Source organism: Lithobates pipiens, unplaced genomic scaffold (genome assembly GCF_037356315.1).
Source record: "Lithobates pipiens isolate NorthernLeopardFrog02 unplaced genomic scaffold, aLitPip1_a1.2 Scaffold_30, whole genome shotgun sequence".
Classification (NCBI taxonomy): Eukaryota; Metazoa; Chordata; class Amphibia; order Anura; family Ranidae; genus Lithobates; species Lithobates pipiens.
The window spans coordinates 19,779,154-19,797,390 of NW_027507791.1; the positions used below are offsets into that span (position 1 = coordinate 19,779,154).

General features: G+C 41.5%; 1 protein-coding gene across 1 annotated transcript in view; it reads right to left on the reverse strand.

Moving 5' to 3' along the window:
- The window catches only part of EML5 (EMAP like 5), a gene marked incomplete in the record, with an annotated part of 273,075 nt that overhangs the window by 131,013 nt on the left and 123,825 nt on the right, over positions 1-18,237 (reverse strand). The window contains 2 exon segments of the mRNA XM_077463736.1: positions 8,392-8,527; positions 11,308-11,493. Coding sequence (XP_077319862.1) covers positions 8,392-8,527; positions 11,308-11,493 — 322 coding nt within the window.

Sequence of the window (18,237 nt, forward strand, 5' to 3'; positions counted from 1 at the left end):
ACCCTAACAAAAATATTAATAATAAATTAAAAATAAAAATAATAATAAAAGAAATAAAAGCTAATAGAAAAGCTTAAAAGGCTGAAAAACCTAGCAACAAACGATGCAACAGATAATGCTTTTCTCTATATGCTAATAATAGAACGCCAAAACCAAAAAACGCTGCATAAAAACAAGCAAAAAACGCTGGAAAAATGCTTAAAGGTGCTACGATCAGATGTGAATGCAGCCTAAAAATTGGCCTTTGTTACTTTTTTTTGCTTTAACAGTTTCAGTTTGAATATTTAGATTATTATTATACTACAGCATTCAGTTTTCCACGTGCATGCTCCTGAAGAGTGGATGAATCCACAAAATGCATAGAGCTACTGCATGCCATGTTTCATGCCAACTATATGTTTTACTTACTTAATGATCACTTATAATATGTGATTTGTATTTTTAGTGGTCAATTGTTATTGCTGTATGTTTATACATTGAATGGAATAAATTGGTCTTCTTGGTGTACTCATGATTACCCTCATGCAACTTACCATTGATTTTCCAATAAATTTAAATGTTTTACACCTGCCTGCTTCATTCAAAGTCCCAACCCCCAGTCATCCTGGTTGCTTTATTCAAATAGGGATGGAGGCAACTGACCTCACCCGGTCACTGCCTCATTTAAAGTCCCAACGTTCTCTTTTTCTCCTAAATAAATTAGGGATGGAAGCACGCTTGTTTATATCATTTTAGGTCTGATTAATACCCAATTATACCATGTAATGATTAGATCATCTAATATAGGAATTCCCCCCCTTCCATCGGGCTAATCGCCATGGGATGGGGCCCCTTTTTACCTCCCACCCCCATTTTAAATAGGCTAATAACCCTGGCAGTTGCATGTGTCACATGTTTTAGATAGGAGCAGTCGCTCCATCACCTTGGGAGCTGCGAGGCGTAGCGCGGGCCTTCCTCCTCCCCTCTCTATAGGGTGGGTGAACCGCCATGCACTACACATCGATGTCGCGCGTTATGGCGTTGGAACCGCTGCGCCATGTCTCTGACGCCGCCGCTTTCCATCACTTTTTACATCTAGGTGGAAGAATAATTTGGCACCGTTTTGCTTGGGGGCGGTTCCGCCCGGCTGCAGCTGCCTATCCTCCTTAGTGCATGCTCCTTCGTGACGTTGGTGAGTGTGGCAGACTAGCCCATATATGTCTTCTGGGGCAGATTGACTCACATGGTGGTTCCAGCCCTTTATCTGCACACTTTGTGGATCACTCAACACTGAAGTGTCTATTAGGTAATTTGATCTTACTTTTTCACCATTTGATTTATGTTGCACTTCTATTTTATCTAATCCCTTTGGTTGATATGGTTTCTCTAAAAAATAAAAATAAAAAAAATAAAAAAGTATATTCTATGTATTTCACCTTTCCAATCATTCTAACTTTCTACTCTCACTAAGTTAACCTTACCTACACACTCATTAGCATCTCATTATCCTATCCTTTACCAAGTTTAGGACAGATGACCTATTGTACCACATAATATGATCTTCCAACCTATTTTACAATCTTTCTTTTATTTTTAGCACATACGGTCACTGTTGACCATTATTAATTTTTGGAATTTCCTTTCTTGGAAACCATCTTTGTCCAGTCCTGATCTGCCTTAACCACCTCAGCTCCCACCAGTGATACCCTTATGGGGTTATTCTGATTCATTTTGGCACATTGCTACTACATAGATAGAGATAATGTAAGTACTTTTGAGAGTGGTTTTGGGGGGTTTATCCTAGCCAATATTACTTCTAATTACTTTATTTTAATCTCTGCTTTCCGTGACAGGGTCAGACCTTACAGATATTCTTATTATTATACTACAGCATTCAGTTTTCCACGTGCATGCTCCTGAAGAGTGGATGAATCCACAAAATCCATAGAGCTACTATATGCCATGTTTTATGCCAACTATACTATTTACTTACTTAATGATCACTTGTAATATGTGATTTGTATTTTTAGTGGTCAATTGTTATTGCTGTATGTTTATCCATTGAATGGAATATATTGGTCTTCTTGGTGTACTCATGACTACCCTCATGCAACTTACCATTGATTTTCCAATAAATTTTAATGTTTTACATCTGCCTGCTTCATTCAAAGCCTCAACCCCCAGTCACCCTGATTGAATATTTAGATTGTTACTTAATGATGACTGTTATTTTTCTAAACGCTTACACTGTATAATATTTAATAATAAAATTCATCCTATTTAACAGTCAACACACACTTCCAGGGCTCTAAAATCCAACAAAATAACTGTTTTAGTAATCCAGCAATTTAAAAGGCGGACGGCGATTTGCAGCCTGTGAAACGTGTCACACTTGCATTTTGGGCTGGAAAACAGTAATCTTTATTACCTGTCTCTGCTGGTTATTGCGTCTCATCAGATCTCACCATCTGTAGCACAGCATAAAATTGGGTCAGCAGAGATAGATAATTGGGTTCTGCAGGCTCAGATAGCCAGTTTTCCTCCAACTGGAAAATAACTTCAGAAATGACTGCGTTTGCGCCTCTGCCAACTGCTGGGCTGGGAATAGAATTGTGTGTGCCGATTGGAGGTTTGTTGGCCGCTGTATGCGGATTATAGAACCTTACCAGGGGCTCTGATGGGCTGGAATAAGTCTCCAATCACCTAACTGCTGATCAGCTGAACAAACTTCTACAGTCCTAACTTCTTCATAGCCTACATCTGCCCAAAGAAAGGTCCACATGGAGTACTATAGGGGAGCAGAATTGAGTTTTCATTTCCCCAGGAATTTTTGCAAAAATACATTTTGCGTGGAAGATTTCGCCATCAACATGAAGTCAACGTGAGTCAATGTGAAGGATAAACCTAAATTTTTTGGTGGTTTTAATGGTTCAGTGGGCTTTAACCTTTATACTGCCACCAACATAGGTCTTACGTTGGGGGCAGTGGGGGGGGGGGGGTTTACACACACCCCGGCTGCTACTTTCTGGGCTACAATGTCCCACCTGCAGGTTGGGAACCCACTTGCCAGATGTTGCCGGGTGAAGGGGAGTGAACTTGAAAGTGACGTGTATACTCTCGCTTCCGGCTTCAGGTGTCACTTTCCCTGGCTGCTGTGGCCAGGGAAGAAGCTAACAGAGTGCAATCTGTGCTACTTTAGCCTCAGTGGAGGGAGAGAAGACATCAAGGATTTAACAGATCCCGGATATCTCATTAAAGAGAACCTTTCACAAAGACCTCATTGACATATAGGCATGGATTTTTCCGTTTCTCAGAGAATAGGTGCAGGAACTCCGCCCAAGTCTTGTGTCTTCATGTCTCCGCCCCCTACTCATCTCTGAGCACAGACCCTTGGTTCTGTCCCTACCCACCTCTGAGCACAGACCCTTGGTTCCATCCCTACCCACCTCCGAGCACTGACCCTTGGTTCCGTCCCTACCAACCTCCGAGCACAGACCCTCAGTTCTGTCCCTACCCATCTCCGAGCACTGACCCTCGGTTCCGTCCCTACCCATCTCTGAGCACTGACCCTCGGTTCCGTCCCTACCCATCTCCGAGCACTGACCCTCGGTTCCGTCCCTAACCATCTCCGAGCACTGACCCTCGGTTCTGTCCCTACCTACCTCCGAGCACAGACCCTTGGTTCCGCCCCTACCCACCTCCGAGCACAGACCCTTGGTTCTGCCCCTACCCACCTCCGAGCACAGACCCTTGGTTCCGCCCCTACCCACCTCCGAGTACAGACCCTTGGTTCCGCCCCTACCCACCTCTGAGCACAGACCCTTGGTTCGGTCCCTACCCATCTCCGAGCACTGACTCTTGGTTCCGTCCCTACCCACCTCCGAGCACAGACACTTGTTTCCGTCCCTACCCACTTCCGAGCAAAAACCCTTGGTTCCGTCCCTACCCAGTGCCACCCATCAGTGATCATCAGTGCCCATCAGTGCCAACCATCAGTGCCAACCATCAGTGCAGCCTATCAGTGCCCACCAATGCAGCCTATCAGTGCCCATCAGTGAAGGAGAAAAATTACCGGTTTTCAAAATTTTACAACATACTATGAAACAGTTTTTTTATTTGGTCTTTTTGTTTTAGCAAAATATTAAAAAAAACACAGCAGCGATTAAATACCACCATGTATAAATAATTGCAAAATACACAAATAACTAAAAATCATCATAAATATATAAAATAATATGTAATAATACATAAATAATAATGAACCTCCTAATCCAATATATTCAATTAATAATAATAATAACAATAATAAACTCCCAAACCTGAAATTAAACACCCAAACTCGAACAAAAAATGTAATAATAATAAATTATTATTAACCCTAACCACAACCCCTAATCCAAACACTAACCAAACCTGAACTCTAGCCCCTTACCCTAACAAAAATATTAACAATAAATTAAAAATAATAATAATAATAATAATAATAAAAGAAATAAAAGCTAAAAAATCTGAAAAACCTAGCAACCAACGATGCAACAGATAATGCTTTTCTCTATCTGCTAATAATAAAATGCCAAAACCCAAAAACACTGTATAAAAAATGTGCAAAAAACGCTGGAAAAATGATCAAAGGCGCTACTCTCTGATGTGAATGCAGCCTAAAAATTGGCCTTTGTTACCTTTATTTGCTTTAACAGTTTCAGTTTGAATATTTAGATTGTTACTTAATGATGACTTTTTTTTTTTTCTAAACGCTTACACTGTATAATGTTTAATAATAAAATTCATCCTATTTAACAGTCAGTACACACTTCCAAGGCTCTAAAATTCAACAAAATAACAGTTTTAGTAATCCATCAATTTAAAAGGCAGACAGCGAGCTGCAGCCTGTGAAACGTGTCACACTTGCATTTTGGGCTGGAAAACAGCAATCTTTATTACTTGTTCCTGCTGGTTATTGCATCTCATCAGATCTCACCATCATAAAATTGGGTCAGCAGAGATAGATAATGGGTTCTGCAGGCTCAGATGGTTTTCCTCTGACTGGAAAATAACGTCTGAAATGGCCCACCTCTGAGCACAGACCCTTGGTTCTGTCCCTACCCACCTCCGAGCAGAGACCCTTGGTTCTGTCCCTACCCATCTCCGAGCACCGACTCTTGGTTCCATCCCTACCCACCTCGGAACACAGACCCTGGTTTCCGTCCCTACCCACCTCCGAGCACAGACCCTTGGTTCCGTCCCTACCCAGTGCCAACCATCAGTGCCCATCAGTGGTGCCCATCAGTGCCCATTAGTGCCCATCAGTGCAGCCTATCAGTGCCCATCAGTGCAGCCTATCAGTGCCCATCAGTGCAGCCCATCAGTGCCCATCAGTGCAGCCCATCAGTGCCCATCAGTGCAGCCCATCAGTGCCCATCAGTGCAGCCCATCAGTGCCCATCAGTGCAGCCCATCAGTGCCCATCAGTGCAGCCCATCAGTGAAGGAGAAAAATTACCCGTTTTCAAAATTTTACAATCTATGAAACAGTTTTTATTTTGGTCTTTTCATTTTAGCAAAAAATAAAAAAACACAGCCATGATTAAATACCACCAAAAGAAAGCTCCATTTGTGTGAAAAAAAGTGATAAAAAATGTAATTTGGGTACAGTGTAGCATGACTGCGCAATTGTCATTCAAAGAGTGCGAGCGCTGAAAGCTGAAAATTGATCTAGGCAGGAAGGGGGTTTAAGTGTCCGGTAAGCAAGTGGTTAAAAAGCTCAACCCCCTCTAATCAATTTAAATTCTTTTATAAGCAAACTTCGCCTAAGCAGCTCAATAAGTACGTTTCCACTTTGGCAGAGAAATCAATTTTGCAGTAATGACTTCACTCATCTGTTTGGAGTACCAGATATTCGATAATACTTTGCGAAGAACACCAATGACGGGTGCAGCATGGACATTACAAAAGAAAGATGCTCCCTTCTTACAAACAGCCTATGCCCCCATCGGGAGGAATCCTGGACAAAGTTCACCTCCACTCTTCGATCCAAACCTCCCCTAACCAACCTGTCTGCACCTATGGCAGAAAGCAGAATTCCAACTACACGCAATAATTCCAAAATCCTCATGTATTCTCATTCTACACCTCCTACTTTATGATTTTTCTGCACCCTCTTTGGGTCTGAACTTTGTTTGCCCCGGACACATGGCAGGCATACAGGTTAAACTGTCCTTTCCCCCATTGGTGACACTATGAAGTATGGAACTTCTGCTCTCTTCTGATGTCCTCCGTTAAACTTGCTGACCAGGTCTTTTCTGGAACTTTTTGTTCACAAGTTTAAATTACTATTTTTTTGCTAGAAAATTACGTAGAACCCCCAAACATTATATATTTTTAGCAGAGACCCTAGAGAATAAATTGGTGATCACTGCAAAATTTTATAGTCGCACTGAATTTGCGCAGCGGTCTTTCAAACGCAATTTTTAACAAAATACACTTTAATTAATTAAAAAAACAAAACAGTAACGTTAGCCCAATTTTTTTGTAAAATGTGAAAGATGATGTTATGCCGAGTAAACATATACCTAACATGTCACGCTTTAAAACTGCGCACATTTGAGGAATTGCGCCAAACTACAGTACTGAAAAATCTCCATAGGCGACACTTACATTTTTTTTATCAGGTTACCTGTTTAGTGTTACAGAGAAGGTCTAGTGGCAAAATTATTGTTCTCGCTTAAACGATCGCAGCCATACCTCACATGTGTGGTTTGAAGATCCTTTACATATGCGAGGATGACTTGGTAAGCGTTTGCTTCTGCACACGAGCACGGAGGGATGGGGCGCTTACATTTTTTTTTATTATTTCTTTTGCTTTTTATTTTTACACTGTCTCTTTATTTTAATTTTTGTGATCACTTTTATTCCTATTATAAGGAATGTAAACATCCCTTGTAATAGAAATTAGATATTTGTTTAGTTCCAAATTAGTTTTTTAATGAATTTTTTTAATGAATTTTGACAAATTTGTTTATTCCGAAATTTACGAATTTTTCAATTTCTGAATTTCAAGATTTAGAATTTCCGAATTTCAAGATTTAGAATTTCCAAATTTCAAGATTTAGAATTTCCAAATTTAGAGTTTCCAAATTTCAAAATTTCAGAATTTTCAAATTTCAGAATTTTTACATTTTCAGAAATTCAGAAGATCGGAAATTCGAAATTAGGTAATTGGAATATTAAAAATGTCATAAATTTAAAAATTCCAAAATTTGGAAATTTGAAAATCCAAGAATAATGAAAATCTGAGAATTCAAGAGAATGAAAATCTGAAAATGGGAAAACCTGAAAATTTTAAATAACAACAATAAATTATAGGTATTGGAATTTCCTTTCAAACTTGGCTGTTAGTGAACGTAACGAGTACAAATTTATCCGAAGTTACAAATTATCTGAAATAACGAATGCCGTATCTAAACGAATGGAATGTAACAATCTAATAATAATAAATAATAATAAAACCTTTGCATTATTATTATTAATTTGTTCCATTCCATTTGTTTAGATGTGGCATTTGTTACTTTGGATAATCCCTAACTTCAGATAAATTTGTATTAGTTACGTTCAAAAACAGCCAAATTTGAAAGGAAATGCCAATACCTATAATTTAAATAGTTATTTAGAATTTTACTGGTTTTTCCTTTTTTTTTAGATTTTAAAATTTTCGAATTTTCGAATTTCGAAAATTCAGAAATTTGAATATTTGAAAATTCGGAAATTTGGAAATTCGGAAATGCGAAAATTCAGAAATCCAAAAATTTAAAAATCTAAATTTTTGGATTTCCGAATTTTCGAAAGAAGCAAAAAAAGAATGAAATGAAAACGAAAACATTTTTGGTCAGTGCACGTCTAATAGAAATAAGCATGGCAGGTCCTCTTTATTGAGAGATCTGGGATCAAAAAGACCCCAGATCTCTCATTTACCCTTAAAAGTAAAAAGAAAAAAAAAATTCAATTTTGCCTTTAACAGAAAAATAAATCAGCTTCACATAGTTCTCTGCACACAAGATATCAAACTAAGAGTAAGGGGGCAGGGCTGTGAGCCAGTTGGAAAGAATACCATCAACCTCAAATTATTCAATAGGTGGGACCTGGAGAGGGAAGGCTTTGGATGAAGCCATCAGGAGAGGGAGAACTCAAGGAGGAACCTGCCCATTCAATGATGGTCAGTCTTGGTCCTTTAAGAGGACTCAAGCTCCTAAAAGACCCTGAAGCTCAGTCTCTGAACAGTAGTTTACATTTTCAATGGGATTTGACCTTTTTGGCAAATAAACAGTTTATTACCACATATTGTATATGAACTATGTATGGGAGTTCAACATCTATTTTGTTGCCATCTTCTCCGATCTGCCAGCCCAGAGCCCCCTTACCTTTGTAGCCTTGGTCGGTTTCCCTGAGATCAATGACTGTAATCGGTTTAAAGTTTAAATCCCACAGACGCACACAGCCGTCCCGGCCTCCGGTGGCAAACCCTTCCTCACAGGCGTTCATACTGAAGATTCCGGCCTGGAAAAAGAGAAAACCATGATTGGTCAGGAGAGGCAGAACTTTGACGGTGCAGTTTCTTAGGCTCATCCTCCTGGCTTCATTGCTTGGTGAGTCCTTGAACAAGTGTGTGTATATCACATGTCCAGAGACTTCATTGGCTGCATACTTGTTCTGGGTTGACAAGGAACATGAACCCTCAAAAACAACCCATCACTGCCAGCTGCCATTGCGACTATCCATTCACTTGTTGAGACACAGGAAATCTCTACATAGGTGATATCCCCTCTTAAAGAGGAACTTCAGTCTGCTCACATAATTTGTAATAAAAACATCTTTGCCATTCGAAAGCTTCCCTCCAACCACTTTGCATATTATTTTATATATACTGTGATTCTGTACTTGCCAAATATGCTGCAGAAATCTCCCTCCGCTGAGTCTGGCTGCAGCCATTTTAAATGTGGGCAGCTGAAGCTGCTGCCGGTTCACCTCCTGGATTTTCACAGACACACAGAGGCACACCTCCAGCTCTACAGCTCTCATTGACCCTCTTATGACTCACTCCCTCCCTTCCTGGCAAACTCTCACAAGAGTGAGAGAGAGCTGTGCATGATGTCATAAGCCTAGGCTAATGACCAGACAAACAGGAAGTGGGCTGTATAAGGAATTTATCGGCAGGAAAAAATGTGTTTTACTATCCAAAGTTAAAACAACAATAATACAGAGAAATGTTGGAGATGCCTAGGGATAGAGAAACTATGACATGTATTTGATACGAATGTCGTGTGGTGAAGGAATTCTGGTACAAAATATTTTAAATATACAAATTGGTGTCTGGAAATGAGATGCAACCAAGTGTTAAGGTCTCAATATTGTCCAAGATACCTGGATCATTGAAATCTATAAAGACAGGCATACTTCACCATATGATAAATGCAGCTAGGACAATAATAGCTTGAAAATGGAAAAAAAAAATAGGCCTACAATAATGGAATGGCTATGTGAAATGAATGAAATACAATGCATGGAGGAGCAGATAAGGAGAGAGAGGTGATGGAAAAGGATCAAAAGTCCATAATATGGCATCAATGGGAGAAGTTTCGGACTTAGATAAAAATGGCGCAATTTTTATGAAAGGGAACAGAAAACCCCATAAAGATGGGAGAGATCCTTAGATCTTTTTCTCCCCCCCCCTATATGTATATGAACACCTATATAAAGTGTATGATTGGAAAAGAAAGATAGTGATGAATCATGGGGATGAATGGATATATATGAGCACTTGAATAGAGTGTATGGTGGGAAAATTAAGATAGGGATGAATGGAGTATGAACATTGTAAAAAAATATATGTCAGATGGATTAGTATAGAACTAGATATTAGAAATGATGGTGGACTGATGATATCCTATGGCGAGGATGCAATATAATAACATAATGTTCAATTTTTAAATGAAAGATATTTATATGCATTTGTATAATGGTTTTAAAAATTAAGTTAAAAGATTGAAAGCAAAGTTAAAACAACAAAGGAAGAAGATTTAATAGATGGAAAGTTGAAAAAAATGACTGAAGGTCCCCTTTAAGTAGGCGACAATAGAGTAGATGTCTCCACTTGAAAAGTTCCCCATCAGTTTCTGTTTCAGTGAGAAGAGTAACACGACCAGACTTTCCGGCAGACTAGGTCTGACTGAATCAGTCCGTCGGGCAATCCGATCATGTGTGGGCTAATCCGATCATTTTTCATCTAAAAAAATCAGACGGACCTAGAAATAGAACATGTTTCAAATCTGTCCGACAGACTCAATTCCCATCAGGAAAAACGTTCGTCTGTATGCTGGTCCGATGGACCAAATACGACGCAAAGGGAAGCTACTGGCTACTGCCTATTGAACTTCCTTTTTTAGTCCCGTCTTATGTCATCACGTTCAAAAGTCCGTTTGTGTGTGGCCAAGTCCGTTCATTCGAAAAGTCCGTCTGAACTCCGCCGGGTAGACCGCCAGACCTAGTCTGCTAGAAAGTCCGGTCGTGTGTACGCACCATAAAACTTAGGGTTTCCTATCACTTTCTGTCCCAGTGGCAATGGTGACCAGAATGAACAGAGAGGGTGAGTTTCATAATAAAAAGAACACAACCTGTGATAAAAAGCCAATTTAATTAGAATTAAGGCACCATACCACAGATAGAAGTCAATCCCAAAGACAGATTTTCATTACCCCATTCAAGGCGTTTCAGATCGAAGCCCCACCCTTTTACTAATGGCTTGAAGGAACAAGAAAATAGTTTGAACCAGTAGCTAGGGAATGTCGTACCATTCCAACCACTGTCAAATCAGACAATGATTTATTGATATTTGAGTTCACAAACATTGTTTCTTCAAGCCCTGATGAGGGAAGTGGAGCTTAGGCCTTAGAAACACGGTGGAATCTGCCCAAAATCTGCCTTTTGAATAAATTTATATCTCGACTCAAATATTATGGTGTGACGCTTCAACTCTAGACATGTTCACCTTCATCAAAACCCAAGGTGACCATTGAACCATCCATGAAGGTGAAGAATCTGACAGGCACTACCCAGTCATACTGCCATTATATCATTAGATGACAAGGTTCCAGCGCATTTACTCCATTCCTTTTAAGAGTGATTAAAAAACGACAGATTCTAAATCCCACCACTCCATCCAATGCAAAAAAAAAAAAAAAAACTTTGACTTTAGAGATTTTTCAAAAAACATTTTAAAATTATTTTCTAAATCACTGTCCTAGAATAATAGAGATGGCTCCTGAAACAGCAGTACTTACAGCATGCGCTCCTTGGATTGTCCGAGCGAGGTTCAACCCTTTCCACACATAGATGTCACCGTTCAGAGCTCCGGAATAGGTCACCTCGTCCCTCGCGCCCGCCAGGCACAGTATGGTCTGCAGGTCACCCGTCTTCCCAAACACACCGCGTTTTGGCGTCAGCGAGTTCCCACAAAGGCTCCAGAACTGCAAGTCAAGGACAAGGTAGCTTCAGAACAGATGGTGAGAACGGACACACCATATACAGGGTGGACAGAAGGAGGAAAGTCAGAGCTGGCAAAGTGGCTAATTCAGCAAACATCAAAAAAATAAAAAATAGGCTGGTCACATTGTTCAGCAATGTAAAAATAATAATAAAAATATATGGAAACTAATTAATCTTTTTAATCTTAATATTTAGCAAAGCATTTGAAAGACAACGAGGGAAGCGTACTTAAAACTATGATCCAATACATAATATCATCAGTACAAAAATCGTTGTTCTATTACAAAGAGAAACGCATATATCTTGAAAAGCCAACAAGAATTTGAATTAAAGTTGTTGTTACATACTAATCCTGATAAAAAAAATATATATTGCATGATACACCTAGTCCATATTAGTGCATTATCTCTTGACTGGAGCTATTCAAGGCATCGATTAGGAACACATGCTGGAAATGCTTGAAGAACAAGACTCTACACCAACCATTCTACACTAGGTTTCCTCCAGAGGTTGATAGGGGTCACTTGAGCTGTGACTAATGGACCTCCCACCTGATGGTGTCTCCATAGCTCAAGGTCCAACATCACTTAGCAGAGCCAGTTGGATAACTATAAAGTTGGCATTCTTCCCACTGACCACCAATGGAAAGAGCATTCTTTCCACTGACCACCAATGTAAGGAGCATTTTTCCTATTGGCCACCAAATGTAAGGGGCATTCTTCCCACTGATAACTAATGTAAAGAGCATTCTTCCCATTGATTGCAAATGTAAGGAGCATTCTTTCCACTGACCATCAAAGTAAGGGCCATTCTTCCACGGACCATCAAATGTAAAGAGCATTCTTTCCACTGATCACAAATGGAAGGAACATTCTTCTTACTGACCACCAATGTAAGGGGAATGCTGCCTATTGGGCACCAAATGTAAGAAGCATTCTTCCCACTGATAACTAATGTAAAGAGCATTCTTCCCATTGATCGCAATCATAAGGTTCATTCTTCCACTGACCACCAAATGTAAGGAGCATTCTTCCCACAGCCTGCCAATGTAAGCAGCATTCTTCCCACTGACCACTAATGTAAGCAGCATTTTTCCCCACTGACCACCAATGTAAGGAACATTCTTTCCAATGATCACCAATGTAAGGGGAATTCTACCTATTGGCCACCAATGTAAGGGGCATTCTTCCCTCTGACCACCGGTGTAAGGGATGTTCTTCCTTTTGGCCACCAAATGCAAAGAGCATTCTTTCCACTGACCACAACCGCAAGGGGAATTCTTCCCCTTGGCCAAAAATGTAAGAAGCATTCTTCCCATTGATCACAAATGTAAGTGCCCTTCATTACACTGACCCCTGATGGACTAATCTTTGTCGGGGTTACCTGAGACCTGAAAATAATTTCAAGGATTACTCCTGAGTAGTCAACTGTCAACTTCTTAAGGGGATAATAGAAGGTGGACAATATTGTAGTCAACTTTACAATCGTTTCACTTCTTTACTTTCACCATAAGTATTTAACATACAAGGAACAGCTGAAGGGGACCACCCAGTATGTTACCCATAAATGATATTCCAAATTCATACAGGTATTATTCAAAAAGATATATAGGAACCCCATATCTAAAGGGATTAATTAAATAGAAAAATCCAGGTCAGATAAAAGGGTTGTATAGAGGGATACACATCAGATCACCAAATCCTATTGATAAGCAACAGGTGTTTTACAGGCAACTATCCTCCAAACTGCAGTGGTGGGTTGAAGCTAGGAGGTGCCATGTTAGTTGGATTATCATGCAACAAGGGTCATTTTAGACCAATTTCATGTTGACCTGCTCTTGAGATCGTTGAAGATTCACTGATAGGTGCATTTAATCTGCAATTGACCCCCTTTCTGACCTGCTTCAAGAAGGATTTGCATTCCTATAGACTTGCATAGGGATACAAAACCCATTTGGCACCAGCAAAAGCCAGTTGACACAGACCCTAAATCAACTAAATACATTTCTTGTGTATCAAGATAGAAAAGGTATGCAAAGTCTTACAGGGGCTGATTAAAGCGGTTCTTCACCCTAAACTGGAAGTTCCGCTCATGTGATCCCTCCCCCCCTCCGGTGCCACAATCGGCACCTTTCAGGGGGGGAGGGGGGTGCAGATACCTGGATAATCCAGGTATCTGCACCCACTTCCGGGACAGACCCCTGCAGATGACGCACCCCCCCCCCCCCCCCCCGTTGTGTTCTGGGAAGCACACAGTTCCCAGGACATAGCGGGGACCAGCAGAGACGCGCAGCGCGACTCGTACATGCGCAGTAGGGAGCCGGGCAGTGAAGCCGCAACACAACGATTCCAGATTCCCTGACAGAGGATGGAGGCGGGGCAGCAGAGAGACGAACGATCGCTCGTCATCTGCCGCTGACATCGCTGGACCCTGGGACAGGTAAGTGTCCATTTATTAAAAGTCAGCAGCTGCAATATTTGTAGCTGCTGGCTTTTAATATTTTTTTTAAAGGTGCAGAATCGCTTTAACTAAAACTGGAGAGTGCAATATCTGGTGCAGGTCTGCATGGAAACCAATCAGCTTCCATTTTTTTTTTTTTTTTGTCAAAGCTTAATTGAACAAGCTGAAGTTAGAAGCAGATTGGCTACCATGTACAGCTGTGCCAGATTTCGCACTCTGCAGTTTTAGTAAATCAACACCACAGTTTTTTTTTTTCTAGCTTGGTAAACTATATGCTTAACCTAGCACTAAAAGTTGGACTCGTTCCCTGATAAATCACCACTAGAGCTTTCCAATCAACATACAGAATGAGCTTTACTGATTGGAGAGTTATAGCTATTGATTCATCAGGAGGTGTGTTAGACTTCTGCAGAGAGACCAATGCTTTCGATAAAGGAGGACGAGTTTTGCTGATTGGAGATCCCAAGTTTTGACTCGTCAGGTGGTGCGTCAATCTTCTGCAGAGAGCACTGCTTCCACAAAGAGAGCAAGGGTCCTTCTCCGGGGCTAAAAACATGATCACTTAGGGTCTTTAGCTCTAATCAGCTATTCCCTGAAGAATATTTGCTGTGTGGAAGAAGTGGTCCTTCTGCAGAGATCTGAGACACTCCCTCATGAGTCTAAGCCAGGTCTCTCCAATCAACAAAGCTATTGCTCCCTACTGATTGGAGAGCTCAGATTTATTAACAATAGGGCAGTTATCTAGGAACCTACATTTTAGTGCAATCCCGAGCAATCAAATATATTATTATTATTATAATACAGGATTTAAAGTATATAGTGCCAACAGTTTACACAGTGCTTTGCAATGTAGAGGGGGAGGAGGCAGTACAATTATAATACAGTTGGACTAGGAGGGTCCTGCTCAAGGAGCTTACAATCTAAAGGGATGGGGTACAAAAAGTAATATAAGATATCAGAGGTCCATCAGAGCTGGTAAGAATTTATTCCTACTAGTGGAAGGAGGGTCGCATACAAGCAATACAGCTGTCTTCCCACATGGTGTCTCCTCTCTACAGGCTCTACTGCTGTCATATTTGATCAATCCGTGTGGACTTTTTTTTATATATTTTTTTAAATATTTTTTTTACATTTTGCGCTGCACCTTTTGTATTATTTAGTGTATTATTAAGGTGTTTGTGTATTGCCCTTTTTGGTGTTCAGCTTGTAATAATTTGTTTGATATATGTGAGCGCTGATTGTCTTTTTCTTGATTTAAATACAAAAAGTAATAGCTACGGGGGTATGATCTGATGGAGGTGACTCGGGTACAGTTCTAAGATGAAGGTGAGGTAGGCTTCCCTGAATAAGTACGTTTTCAGGGATTTCCTAAAGGCTGGCAGGGTAGGGACTGAACGGACGTACTGGGGTAGGGAGTTCCAGAAGATGGGAGAGGCTCTGGAGAAGTCCTGGAGGCAAGCATGGGAGGAGGTAACAAGGGAGCTAATGAGCAGGAAGTCCTGGGAGGAGCGGAGAGGACAATTTGGGTGATATCTGCAGATGAGGTTGGTGATATAACTGGGGGGCGATGTTGTGGATGGCCTTGTACATTGTGGTTAGTCTTTAGAATTTTATACAGTGGGGTAGGGGAAGCCAGTGAAGGGATTGGCAGAGAGGAGCTTTAGCTCTATACACCTTTTCGGTCTTGGAACCAGTATGTTAAGGTGTCAGGAGGCAATGTTCGCAGTTTTTCAGGGAATTACAAAACAGGAATTTAAAAGGCATTTCCCTGCAGTGCAGGTGCTGAAGAGCGGAGCAAAACCAAAAGGAGGAGCACACTGATACAGCGGCAGCAATCACAGAAGACATAATCCAATGTGTGCTTATTATAGGACTGAACTAGTCTTTCATTGTAATTCCTCAAAACTTGATAACAAAGCATCTGGCCTCAAGGTAATTACTTTAAGTAAGAACCATTTCCCATTTAAATAAGAGATAAGTGGATTAGAATCCACAAAGCCTCATCTGGAGGCGCAGAACCGCTGAGGAGACACTATGGAAAAACAAATTGTTCAATTACTCCAGGATGAAAGATGGAGTGCGAGCCAGGGACTGAAAGGAGACATGTCCCTTTCGGAGATTACATTGTGCTGGGGGCTGGCAAGGGCAGGGGACGTATAACAGCTGGACAATGGGGAAGACGCTAAACAGACACAGCACATAAGTAGACATAAACCCAATCAACAATATTTTATATAAGCTTTAGCATGGTTATGCATAGAAGTGAACGGTTCTGATTTACCAAGACGGTCCCACATCTCAAACCTCTGTTCCGATTACCATTACCATTATTTGAACTGATGAGCATCTGCAGGAATTTAGAAAAGGGTATTAACTGAGGCTTTTGCGTCTGCAATTGGAAGGAAGCACATTTTTAGGAGCGGGACCATGCCAGAAAGTAGCTCTGGGGATGACTGCCTGGAAATTGTAAAGTGTAGGTGATGGGTAGGGATGACATTATTTCCCGAGGGGCTGGGACTAATATATTGGCAAGTATGTTGCTTACATTTCAAAAACGTATTTTCCATCTGTTTAACCCAGGGGTGTCAAACTCAATTTCATTGCAGGCCGCATCAGCAGACTGGTTGCCCTCAAAGGGCCGGTTGCATCTGAGGAGTGCTAGATACAGAGTGCAGGGTTCAGGAGTGTGTTATGTACAGAGTTCAGGGGCGTGCTGTATACAGTGTGCAGGGTTCAGGAGTGTGTTATGTACAAATCTCAGGGATGTGCTGCATACAGTGTGCAGGGTTCAGGAGTGTGTTATGTACAGAATTCAGGGGCGTGCTGTATACAGAGTGCAGGGTTCAGGAGTGTGTTATGTACAGAATTCAGGGGCATGCTGTATACAGAGTGCAGGGTTCAGGAGTGTGTTATGTACAGAGTTCAGGGGAGTGCTGTATACAGAGTGCAGGGTTTAGGGGTGCGCTATGCACAGTGTGCAATCCCAACCCCCCTTCCCACAAAGCTTCCTTGCATCTCTTTTCTTCCTAGCCCGGCTCTAGTTCCTTCCCGTGTAGGCAGTTCTGCTTTGCAAGGAGATCATTCTCGCTCTCCGATTCTTGAGGTCTGTCTCCACCGTGCACCGCCATGAGTGCATGGAGGGATCTGATAGTTCCAGGTGGAGAGATCAGTTAGTTCCGGGAACTGTTGAGAGCAAAGCTGACCCTTGTGAGCACAGAAGGCCTCTGTGTTTACAAGTAACTGTGGTAAGCGAAGAGTGAGAGACCGAAGGTGGTGGAATGGAGTTCCGCCACATTCAGGCTGTAACACTGGGTGTGAGAGCCACATGATAGGTTCTGGTGGGCCAGATTCGGCCTTATGTGTTGGACATATGTGATTTAACCCCTTCCCACCTGTCAGGAACCATGAAATCAGACAGAAATACAGTTAAATCACACTTGTTTAATGATAAAAGTAAATAGAACAAACGTAGTCAAAACATAGCCAGAGTTCAGGAACCAGAACCGATAGCCAAACGTCAGGGAGCCAGAGATGAGCATAGTAAAACAGCAAGCAGGATCAGGAGCCAGAAGGGATGTCAGCCAAGCAAGTCTTAACAGGAATGCAGGAGAGCGTCTCTGTTTAGACCACTCCTCTGGACTGGACGGCTTAAGTAGGCAGGACTGACAAGCAGGATATCAACAGCTGAGTAACTGGAGAGAGATGGGAGCTGGCAATTAGCCATCACCTGAGTGGCCAGCTCAGAGAAGGAAGGGCTGAGCCCAGCCCTGACAACACCCCACTCTTGGGGATGGGAGGAACTGTCTTATCATGTGACCATTGTGATTGGCTGTCAGTGGTCACATGATCAGCTTGGCCTTACTGGCTCCTGGTCAGGTGGGAAGCTGTCTATGACAGTTTGGTCGCTGTGCTGGGAGTGTGCCCCCAGGTCAGAAATCTCAGCCATCCACGAACACATATGTGCAGCATGTAGGCATAAAGTCCATCCTCTCTGCTGCCACACATATTTAATATATTGTTAAAAGTATTGGGACACCGGCCTTTACACCCACATTAACTTAAATGGCATCCCAGTCTTCATCTGTAGGGTTCAATTTTGAGTTGGCCCACCCTTTGCAGCTATAACAATTTCAACTCTTCTGAGAAGGCTGTTCACAAGGTTCAGGAGTGTCTGACCATTCTTCCAGAAGCGCATTTGTGAGGCCAGGACCTGAAGGCGGACAAGAAGGCCAGGCTCACAGTCTCCGCTCTAATTCATCCCAAAG